The following is a 12,231-nucleotide window of genomic DNA, read 5'->3' as shown; positions in this document are numbered from 1 at the left end:
TTAGAAAAATCTTCTCAACTATTATCCAAAATCCTATACCAATTAATTCAAACATTCAAATAACAATGATCTGTGCGTGTAATTTACTAAGAGCTTGAACATAGAGAATGACTCAAGTAAGCGAGAAGGTTGAAGAAGAATTTCCATGGTTCAAATTATATGTTTGTAGAAGTAACATCTTAATTCAAAAGTATGTGACTGAGTCAATTTTATGTGATTTCACCTACTTTTTCCCCTGCATTTTATATGTTATTTTTATAGATTTATCACAGATTTACACTTCTGGAAGGTTTTGCTGATGTTGTGTAGGTTATAGAGTTGAATAAGTGCATTTTGGAAGGAGAAAAACTAATGTAAAAGTGACTAGAAGCGACATTACCTTGCACAAAAAAGGCATGACCAAACCAAGGTATCGTCACCAATAGTGGGATCACACCACAATCTTTTGATGGGTTTACCCTGATTAGTTAGCTAATACTCATCAGACTAAGTATTTAATATTGCTAGAGCACCTCGTTTTCTCTAGCAAATAATTTTGTTAAGACACCTCAATAACCAAGCTACCTGATTATTTTTTTGTGATTCACTTGACAAGAACAACCTTATTAGTTTTTCTTGAGAAAGTACCTTTAATGGTTAGGATTACTTTGTTAATATAGCAAACATATTAACTAGAGTAAATCACATACACGACTAATTGTGCCTATCTTTTGATAAGATTGCCTCAGACAAAAAGTAGATGCCTGTCAAAAGGGGCATCATTCATGGTTAGTCCACCACGACTGACTAGCCAATTTATTAACCATAATTATGTAGATCACATACTATGGTTGATTCAAAAATCTTTCCATGGTAAATTTATCTCAATTCCAAAGGAAGACATGGGTCTATTTCTAAAAATTACATCATGCCTTATTGACGCAACACACTTATTAAGGGTCCTTTGTTGGCATCAAAATTTTGTCACACATGTAGGATGTTCATCCAAACTTATGGGAACATCTTCTATTCATGTCTAGTATCCCATAGCCCAAAGACATCCTTCAACACTCCCCGATGCATGTATAGGGTACCAAGGTGGAAGTCTGGCTAGGTGCACCCATGCCCTAACCTTGGCACACTAGTGTCTGGCTTGTTTCTGACACCCCAATGTCAGGGGAGCTAGCTCACTCATGTCTGCCTTTGTCTAGTGCCTTTGGGTTAAGATACCAGCACATCCACGCCCAAACATAGTGAGCACGAAAACCCTGTCAGGGCACCAGTGCTCCTGCACCCTACTAGTGCACATGAATTTCTTAGAATTTGTAAAGTTATTTTTGTTTTCTAATTTTTCTAATTGGTTGTTCTAACTCAGAATCGTATGGCACTAATTCTTCAGATCTCGTACTACTCATACACTATTAAAGATAAATAATAAAATATATATATATATATATATATATATAAACTACAATACAATTTTACAATAATAATTCTACAACTAAAATAAAGATTTTCTTGAGTAAAAAGGATTACTTGTTATCCCTGGAAACAACGTCAGGAACTTAATGTTCGACCCGTAATTACGCAGTAATTTTAGTTCAGAAATATGGTCAAAAGCTTGACCCAATTTATATTTTTAGAATCTAATGTGCAAAATTAAATATTATATTAAGTTGATAAATTGGTTTACACCAAGGGTGCTACGCAAGTATACATATTGTTTCAAGTAATATAGAGCTCTAGCAGAGTCTTATGTATTGTTCCCACAAAGAAAAACAAAACTCTTATAGGATTAATTTAGTCAAATTTTCTTTAAATTATAGTTAAATTTTATAGAAAATGACAAAAAGTTTTTGTATATTAACTAATCCTAATGGATTAAAGGGAATTGTAAGTATGCTAAAAAAATGCAGAATGTAAATACAAGATAAAAGGCTAAAAAAGTAAAGTTACCACTATAGAATTCTAAACTAACAATGTATAGAAGAGTTCAGATTTGTATAAAACATCATTCTCCTTTCAATAAGCATTGAAATTAGCATAGGAATAAAATAATTTTAAGTATAATTAATGTATTATTCTAAATAGGAGCATATATATATTTTTACCCTCTCTCGAGTGCATAAAGAACATAGGCTAATTAAGAGTTTAGTCCCTAAACTCGTGGTTAGGCTGGGAAGATACTAGCTCTCACTCTAGAGTTCCCACTTACCCCTCATCTTAAGGTCAACATCTCACGTTAGCTTTCAAACATTTGGACTGATTTGAGAATTTTAGTTTGTCACTCTAAAACCTCCAATTCTATATCCATCAAAACTTATTTCCCAATTTATTTGTACTTAATCTCATGGGCTACATTCTCCTCCATAAAACTAAATGTAATTCTTACTTTATTGTGAAAGCAAATTAATTTGCCAGATCGATAAGTAATATAACCATAGAGTTTGGATCATCACAATTTATGGAATTGAAAGCACTTCTACTTAATTTTATTCCTACACATAATTTATCCTCATTATATAGAGAAAGGCACTCATATCTCATGGAGAAGAAACAACAGATGGATTTATAGATAAATATAAGTTTACGAAACAAGACTGAGTAAAATAAACAAAGTACACAACTTATCTTAAACTCCTTCCCAAGCAATCCTTCAAGTTCCCCTGAATCACTCACTCTCCTTACATCTCCACTCCAATCACACTTAGAACTATAATGCAGAAGATATCTCTCACTTCTCTTCTCCTCCAAATCTAAGCAAGGCTCCAAGAGTTTCTCCTCTCTAAGGAGACTCCCCTTCTCTCTAAAATAACTCTCATTTCTCTCTAGAAGCACCCCCATTTTGAATCTCTAGAAGTCTCTTTAAATAAAGCTCTCAAAATTCCCAAGAGTTTCTTCAAACACCCCTTCAAAATTCAACTATGTTCATTGAATCTTCTAGATAACCGTCTCTCAGCACCAGATCCTAGTGCCTAGGCGCCAGGTCAACATTGGCCTCTTCACTTCTTTTGACTCCAAATTGCTCTATTTTGGCTCCATTTGCTCAATTTAGTGTACATAAAACCCAAAACATCAAAAATACCTTTCATTAAAGCTCAATAACATTAGAAATAGACATTAAATTTGCAAATATAAGTAAAATATTTTAGGCATTTCAAGGATAAACAAAGAGATACATCTGGGAAGCACAGAGAAAAACCAAGGAAAGGGTAGAGAAGATTAGAGTTTGTATTTTTACCAACTTTCCTGAGTGTTTGGTAAGGATCTTGCGAGAAGATTGTAAAGGGGAAGTATTACATCAGAGCAAGAATGACTTAGATCCATTGATGAAAGAAAAGCTAAGTATTGCATTTACATTTATCTTGTAATTGATTGGGACATAAACTTAGTGGATTTGTTTTATGATTTTTTTATGGTTTCCAAGTTCTTCATGCTCAGTGAGTAGGTTTTTTTTACCTTTCTCTTGTGACTTTCTCTTGTGATGCATGTGTATGCATGTGTAGGTTATGTAGGACGCAAAGATACTTATAGAATCAATCTTATAATCCTAATGTGATGGGTTTTTAATTCATGTTTCATTTACTAATCAATTTGGTCAATTGGTGTGTTAAAACTTGTTGCGAACTCATAACGATCCGGGAGGACTATGACTTTATCAACTAGGAAAACCACATTGAACTTATGGGGGAAGAAAAAGTATTTCATGGGGAAATGCAATTACTAGGGAGATAAATTTTGAAGGGATTTAACTTAGGAGTTTCTAGGGTGATAATTAGAAACACGTACTGAGTTAAACCAAACTTAGTTACACACTCAGAAAAGGGTAACCTAGATTTATGCTCCTATTGTCACTAGCCACATTAGATTCTTAGTATCCTACTTGACATATCCACATATGCACTCCACAAGAGATTGGTATCTTTCATATCTTGATATCCACCAAACGAGTTGGTATAGTTTGAATAGCTAGAATAGTTAAAAAAGTAGCTGTTAGAAAGATCACTTTAAATTAAATTCTAAACGAAGAACTTTATCCTAGCACACTAGAACTCATCTGATTAGAACCATTACCACCTTCCCTGTTAGATCAATATCTGGATTGAATTAGAGACATGTATTACTGAAACGATACATATACTTGTGTGTGAAACCCTAGTGTGTAAAAATATTTAACTTTAAGGACTTACTCAATCTACTAAGGAGTGGATCAAGTTTATGGTGAGAATAAAAGGACTTATATCATTGTGACATAGGAACGTTGTGGACAGATCAGCAGGTACGTACTACCACATTCTTTAAACTGTATATTTTGTTACTTAATACACATGTAAAGGTCCCTTAGTGTAGAGGGCAGTAGAGCGTCTGTTTAAGAGAAACCTTGAAGCAATACTCTACTATCCAACAATGACAGTCACCAATTTGATCACACATTTTAAAACCTACAACTATCACAGTAAGGAGCTTGAAGCTAGTTGTTTGGGAAGCAAGACGAGGATGCGAGCAAGCAACGGTCAACCTTCAGGCTATGATTGAGACCACAACATGAAGCAAAGGATGAACCTCAACTAAACTTTCTGTAGTTTTAAACAACATAAACTTTTAGGACTCTGAGGTCGTTTGTCTAGCACAACATAAATCCTTGCACTATCTCCTAGGCATTAATACGATTGTATGTCGTGCGATATAAGCCCTAACTCCTTTTTAGGATTCTAAGGTTATTCGTTCGGCATGACGTAAATCCTCGTATCTTCATATGTTATTTGCATGATTGTATATTTTGCAAGTGTAAGCCCTAAATTATAAATAAGATGGTAGGAGTAAACATCAAATGTCGTTACTTCTAAAATTTAAAGCCAAACAGTATGATAGTTTGAGAAGTCATTGATGTTTTCCTCAGAGTCTGTAACATCCCCAACCCTTCGTTCCCTTGGTCACCAAAATAATTATTCATATATGAGTCATTCCCACTTGATTTTCTTATAAGCAATCGTGAAAATTATACTTTGAATTATTGAAGATAAAACCCATGATCCTAACCGAGAGTTTTCTTAGGTGACTTTGGTAAACTAAGATGTAATTAAATATAGGGGTTTGCCTCTATTCGAGAATTAGTAATCTAATAAATCTAAATCTTGTCTAATTCTTATATTAAATAGGGAAATTGTCAGTCATAAATCTCATAGAACAAAGACAAGTCATAAATTTCTTAATTTAAATTGTTGAGCATACTCTCAAGTGTTACTCATTTTTCAAGATGATGAATTACTTATAGTATTTCGATTATTTAAACTATTAAATGAATGAGATATATCTAGTCTCATTTTTTAATGTCAAAATACTATTTTTTTAAAATCAAAACTATACACATATTAAATTAAATATATTTTAAAAAAAATTGACAGATAGTAATTATTTTGGAGGAGTTTAAAGATGTTAAATTAGCTAGAGTTATCAAAATCATGAGAGCCCATGTTGGTTGCTTTCTTGTGAGGTTGATTTTGAAAATTATGGTTTATAATTGAAGAGGAAATGGACATGAAACTACTTGGATATGATGAAATAATACTTAAAATATTGATCTAAAGTTTAAATTAATTATTTTTAGAATCTTAATTACATAGTCGTTAGTAAGATGCAATTATTATGAACAAAAAAATTTTGCTCCACCAACATAGATCAACCAATTTTGTAGATTGAGTTTGCCATCAAACGAGTAAACGAATGTGCCTATATTATGATAAGAAGCATCGTCAAAAATATTTGGTCGATATTGACATAGCCAATATTAGCAACATAATGACACAATGTTGAAATATTTCAAATAGCTATTTTGAATTGTTGGGATCATAAAATTTATAATCTAATCAAGTAATCATTTTTACATAGAGCCTGAATTCCGAGGCCAATATTAATATCAGAGTTTGAGTTGAACTTAAATAGGGCTCTATCATCGACAACCTTCTTGCTCGTCACCATCTAAAGTCTTGACTATGTTCAAAACTACAAGTAGTGTGTGACTTCCTTGTCATTATTGTCTGGAGATGTTATGGCACCAATCTACGGTTCCTAGATAGTGTGTGATAACATAGTACGGATAGGTTAGTCGTATGATGAGAAATGAGGGCGGGGAGAAGATGTCAGCTAAGAAGTTTAGGTGATAGCAACTAGACTGCAAGCTGGCATAAGAAAATAGCCAATGGGATCCGAAGTTCGTAATAATAGAGGCCATTGGATGTTTGAAAGAGATCATCACATTAATCCAATCAGGTTACAAAAATAGCATCTGAGAGATAAAACAAAAATAAAACTCCAATAGAAAAACAAGGGAGAAGAAATCCCCAAATAGCATAAACTAAGAAAAAGTCCCCTCCATAGTTTCCACATAATATACCTAAGCTAATACCTTAATTAAACCATAATTAAATGTTAAAATAGGGTGAATAAGGGTACACACAACATGTAACGGTCAAAGTAGTGGGAAATTTCCTGCTATAGGGTCCTCCAAGAATTAGAACTAGTTTTGATTCCAGCTTGCAATCGCAGGATTCAGTGATATGCTACCGCTTCACCTTCACTCCCGCACCCTGCTATATATATTCACCATATAGAAGGATCTTGTGAACTCTACTGTCATATGTTTCGATTGTATTAGCATTCAACTTGAGGATTCAGCATCAACTTTCTTCATTTGAAATGCAAAGAGGTGTCGTGTGCTAATATTTCTCCAAGCAATTAAAAGGAGGAATTATTACGTGCCCCCCGCATCCACCCCTGCATGCGGTGTCCGATCCTGGCCGTAGATCACGGCGATCTACTGTCAGGATTACTTCCATTTTTTTTATAAAAAAAAAAATTTAGGTGGGGCCCACCGAAATACATCGGGACCGTAGACCAGGTGATTTACGGTCCGGATCGGACACCGCACGCAGCTTATTACAATATTTCATTCTTTTTCAATTAAAAGTGGCCATTCTCATAACAATATTTCATCAAGTTTATGTATGCAACAACAAAAGGTTTATATTGCTTTTTTCGCTTTCACAACTTTCAACATAAAATTTGTGTTTTCTTATAGTAATATTTATATGCTGTCATCTCACATATCATACGAATCTCCTCTATCGTACAACATAAATTTCTCTATGACTAATAAATGAAGCTCAACACTATTTTTGTTCCTTTTAGTAAGCAAAGCGAAATTTATTTTGATATACAGGAATCAAGGAAAATGAGAAGAAAGCACAACCCTTTATCCCAATCATTCACTAGCTAAGCAATCTTACGTAAATATATAGATCAATTAAAATAAGCACATAATTCACACCTAATCCTTGACACAAAGCAAACTGAGAGCTCACATAAGCCTAAGAAATTCACTTGCATGAAAATTCAACGCGCTGGAACTCACTTGTGGGCGGAGGCAGCTGTTACACCAACCCACAGTGGATGCATCCAGCTGTTTTGCTCTGTTCCGTAGCTGGAATGGCAACTCAGCTTTCTCGCATGAGACCACTAACTCAACACCCAAAAATTACTCTCATATATATATATATATATATATGATACGTACTTAGAGCAGTTGGTCGAGCATCTATTTGTCAGTTGTAAATCCCCTCTGGTCTGGGGTTCGAATCCCCTTGAGTGTGGGATGTGGTACTCGAATTCTTAGGTGCATGAAGGATGGTCAGGAATCTCTGGTCATTCATTTTTAATATATATATAAAGGATTGGTCGAAGGGCGGACTCTCAAACCCGGGTCAAAAGGAGACTGACCTAGAGCCGCCATCAGCTCACGTAAACCTGGTGTGTGTGTGTTTGAAGGATTGAAAATAATCCCTGAAAAGAAAATATATATATATAAGAGAGAGAGAGATAATACAACCAGATAAAATACCAACACAAAATCTCTAGGAAGTCAACCCGATTAGATAGAAAGGAGCACGAGAAACAATGGAGCCCACAAGTGCACGACTAAGAACCTGCGGGCAGAGGACCAAGGTCTCTCAGCAAAAGACCAAGGGTTTAGTGCCAGATGAATAAATGTCCAAGAACAAGGCACCTGAAGACCTAGCGTCCACCAATGGAACACCAGAAGACTTGTCTGACCATGTGCAAATCCCTTTAGTTGGAGCTAAAGGCCAATTGAGCGATGACCAACCGAGTGAGCTTCTTTTCGAATCAATGCCTGTTGAGCGAAATAAGGGCACCGACAGCCTCTCTTCTTGACAATACTCAACGAAAGGTCATAACATTGCCAGTTATCTCCCCTAAGATTCCTCATCTCAGATTGAGAAATGGCCACAACTCACTCAGTAGAATGTCCTAAAGGATCCCTTCTGTTGAGGGGTAAGCTACCTATCGAATTATGGTAATAAGTCTTATGTGTAATTGTCTAGTTTTGTCCCATCGACAAGTGTTCCTCATCCATAAATCCACAGTGGACTACCAACCCAACACAACCAACTAGCATAATTAGGTCGACCGAGCCAACTTCAGTCTACCTAATATTCATTTGAAGGCCGGTCGGCGACCCTGATTCCCAATAGGAGGACAAGCTAGTCTGGTCAAATCAAGGTCCGTTATCCCCGGGCTAACCGAACCATAGGACAACCCACGAAGCATTTCAGTTGAAAGTGTGTTTATTACTTGTAAGGCATGTTGAATTTACAACTTAATTTTGTATTTTTTTTTTCATTATTGAGTTGGAGTAAAATTTAAATATGATTAAAATTTCTTTAAAATTGCTTTTATAACTTTTATTTAATTCGAGTTGTAATTAAATTTCATAAATTATTTACAGAAAGCTAATAATTTAAACATGTATTTACTTATTACTTGAAATAGAGGGATGCTTAAATTTTAATTAAATTTGACAAAATTTATTGAGAGTTATTTATACTATCTAGTAAATTTTAATTTTCTTGTTATAAAGTGTTTTAAGTTATTTATTTAAAAAATTGTTAGATATTTACAATCATAATTATACCAAAATTCATACAAAAAGATATTAAAATATGGGTCTCTCAAAACGATTCGTTGTTCGTGAAAAGCTCATGTTCGGCTCTTTCGCTAAATTAAGGCGCCGAATAGGAGCAAAGATTCGTTCACTCATGTTCGGCTCGTTTTGGTATAAAATATGATGAGCATTGTTTTTTAAAAATTTAATTGACTGCAATGGTATAAAAATTTATAGTCAATTAAAAATATTAATTAAAAAATTAGAATAAATAATATTAAATTAAATTCAAATAATATTTTAACATAAATTATAATTTTTAAATCAAGCTTCAATCTTAACATCTTATACCTACGTGATTAGAATTGTCAAAACGACTATTTGTTCGTGTTCAACTCACTAAGCAAATGAGCCGAACACGAATACATTTTTTGAGCTCAAAATATAAACGAGCTGGGCCTAGTGTCACGGACAAATAGTCCCACATCGGCTAGGTGTAGGGCCGAAAAGCAGTATTTAAGTCCTGGGCTGCCCACCACCCATAAGGGCTCTTTGGGAGGTGACAAGTGGTATCAGAGCAGACTACTATCTGCCAGGTGTGTGGACTCTCCATGGTCCAGTGGGACCCTCGGTGGAGCCGATCCGTGACGAGGGCGTCACGTGATTGGGTGGAGGAGAATGTCACGGACAAATAGTCCCACATTGGCTAGGTGTAGGGCCGAAAAGCAGTATTTAAGTCCTGGGCTGCCCACCACCCATAAGGGCTCTTTTGGGAGGTGACACTAGGCTCGCTTGTGTTCAGCTCGTTTACACGACACTCGTACTCAGCCATTTATTGAATAGCAAATCTATATAAATAAATAAGCAAGCTAACATTTAAATTTTATATTCAAATAAGAGGCCGGAGAAGTCAACAGAACCAGACCACCCTTTTTTTAACGTGATTAATCTATTAGACCTAATTAATCACACTAATTAATCACAACCGATCCCACCTGAGGCTGGAAAAGATGATCACAACCAAACCACCCTTCATTTTGCTAATTATTTAGTATAGGAATCAAAGAACTGGAAGGCATTTATCTTGCGGCCGATTATAAAAATTCATCAAGATCATTTTATAATTTTGCTCAACGTTATACGCTGGCTTGAAATTATAGAGAGAAACTTTTCAAAAATACATTTTTTTTTTGTCATATTAAAAATTCAAACCAGATTATCAAATGATCAGAAACAGAGCAATCTCTGCACACGCTCTGGCTCTCCATGCGGCAGTCTGATTTACAGTAAATTTAGTAATTTTATGTAATCACTGGCACAGCAAACATCAGAAAATCGTTGTAAATAATGAACGAATTGAAAAAAACAACAACCAAAAAAAGAAATTAAATCAATGTCCAGTTGTCTTCCTCCATTCCCATCATCATCATCTTCATGATCTGGTTTTCCATCTCCATTTCTATTCCAGCTTCCTGTTGCATTTCCTGCGGCTGATCTTGTCGCCGTTGCTGTTTCTCTCGGATGGAGTTGAGCTTCTCCAGCTTCAGTCCATCGCGGAAATGCTTTATGAACACATCCGCTTTATTGTTCACGTCTGGGCTCGGACAGAAAGGCGACGCCTTTGCTCCATCGGCGAAATGTTGGTCGCTGCTGTCTTCATCGGAGGCTGGAGGCGGAGGCGGTGGCGCCGGAGGGAGAGGGGACGGCGGCGCGATAGGGTATGTGTTGATATAAGTCGGTTTTTTTTCTCTCCTCTTCCGTGAAGGGAGACGGTGGTCGGAGAAGAGCGATGGTTCCTTCTTTGGTGGAAGCGGCGGCGGCGACGGAGGGGGTGGTGCCGGTGGAAATCGCTGGTTGGAGATAGAGTTGAATCTCCTGCTTTTACTCCCCGCTTTTTTGGTTGAGAATAGTTGTGAGAAGACGGAGGATGACGGCAGGGGTGGTGGCGGCGGTGGAGGAGGAGGAGGGGGACCCAACAGCGACGCAGAGGCTAGCGAATCCTCGTCGTTGATCTTTTTGGCCTTGCTCCTCCGCTTCTGCTTGGTATAGAATAACGCGATGGCGGTCGCAATGTCCTTTGCGGCGGCACCAGAACGCTTCTTGTTGCTCTTCTTCCTCTGTTCTGGAAACACCGGCGGTGGTGGAGGTGGCGGCGGAGGAGGCGACGTAGTTGCAGGCTGGGTGTGTTGTAACTTTTTCACCGTTCTTCTATTCGGCAGAGTCGGCTGTGGAAATAGTGGTCGCGGTGGCGGCGGCGGCGGAGGTGGCGGTGGAGATTTCGAGGGGCTTTTCTTCAACTCAAAAGTGTCGACTTGGATCGTCTTAACCCCCGGATCACCGGAGATCTCCCACTCGGAGAGATCAGACGGACGACGCCGGTACAGCTGGATATCGTCGGAGAACCGCCAACTGTTGCTCATAGCCCAATTGTCCCCATTATTGAACTCCTGCCGGAGATCAGGGTATGAACTGCTGCTCCTAAACCGCCGGATTCCGACCGTTTGATTCGCCTCGTAAACGCTCTGCTCAGGAACAGGAGCGTATCCGATTGCGCCCCATTGATGTTGCGAGTTCGTCAGAGGTGGCGGCGACGTCACCGTACTTTTGTCTCCTTCTTCCTTATATTCCCCGCCACCGCCGCTCCCCGAAGCTACATCGCGGCCGAGAAGACCAATCAGAATGGCGAAGACGACGAGAGCTAGGTTAAGCGTATCCCATCCGTTCTTCACAAAGCTTGGACGAAAACCGAGGAGGTTAGAAGAGCGAAAAGATGGGATAAAGAGAATGACGAAGATGGAGACCAGAAGAACTAAAACCCATGTCCGTATCCCCGAAGAAGGAGGAGGAGCAGAAAAGGAGGAAGCTTTCCGCGACTGGGACCAATATAGAGGCGAGGACGAGGAGGACTGATCCCTATCTCCTTCCATGGAGAAGAAGAGCTCTGGAAGAGATGAGATAGAGCAGAGGAAATACGGAAAAAGGCGAGCTTTTTATTCGATTCAGTAGGCTTTCTGTTTCCCTTGCTTGGTTCTATTTTATGTATATATATATATATATATATATATATATGTCTCTTTCTTGGTTCTATTTTTTGTATATATATATATATATATATATATATATATATATATGTATCTTGCTTTCCACTCTTCGTCGCTTCGTTCATCTGTTCATTGTATTTGAAAAGGAGGCGAGGGCCTGTTTTTATGGTTTATAATTTCGAGTGAAGTCGGTTGCTTGCTTGTGATGTTCTTTTGGAAAACAGAGCGAATGTAACTTGGGAATGCGATGGG

At 37.3% G+C, this 12,231-nt stretch overlaps 1 protein-coding gene across 1 annotated transcript; it reads right to left on the bottom strand.

The window, feature by feature from the left end:
• Window positions 1-10,200: 10,200 nt before the first annotated feature.
• LOC110037891 (serine/arginine repetitive matrix protein 1-like) lies at window positions 10,201-11,949 on the bottom strand. Its single transcript, XM_020742619.1, has one exon. It carries the CDS (start codon window positions 11,863-11,865, stop codon window positions 10,324-10,326), a length of 1,542 nt encoding a protein of 513 aa, XP_020598278.1. The 5' UTR covers window positions 11,866-11,949; the 3' UTR covers window positions 10,201-10,323.
• Between the last annotated feature and the right edge of the window lie 282 nt (window positions 11,950-12,231).

The sequence above is a fragment of the Phalaenopsis equestris genome, unplaced genomic scaffold (assembly GCF_001263595.1).
Source record: "Phalaenopsis equestris unplaced genomic scaffold, ASM126359v1 Scaffold226623, whole genome shotgun sequence".
Taxonomy (NCBI): Eukaryota; Viridiplantae; Streptophyta; class Magnoliopsida; order Asparagales; family Orchidaceae; genus Phalaenopsis; species Phalaenopsis equestris.
The sequence above is the reverse complement of the archived record's forward strand: the minus strand, read 5'-3'. Positions and strand labels throughout refer to the sequence as shown.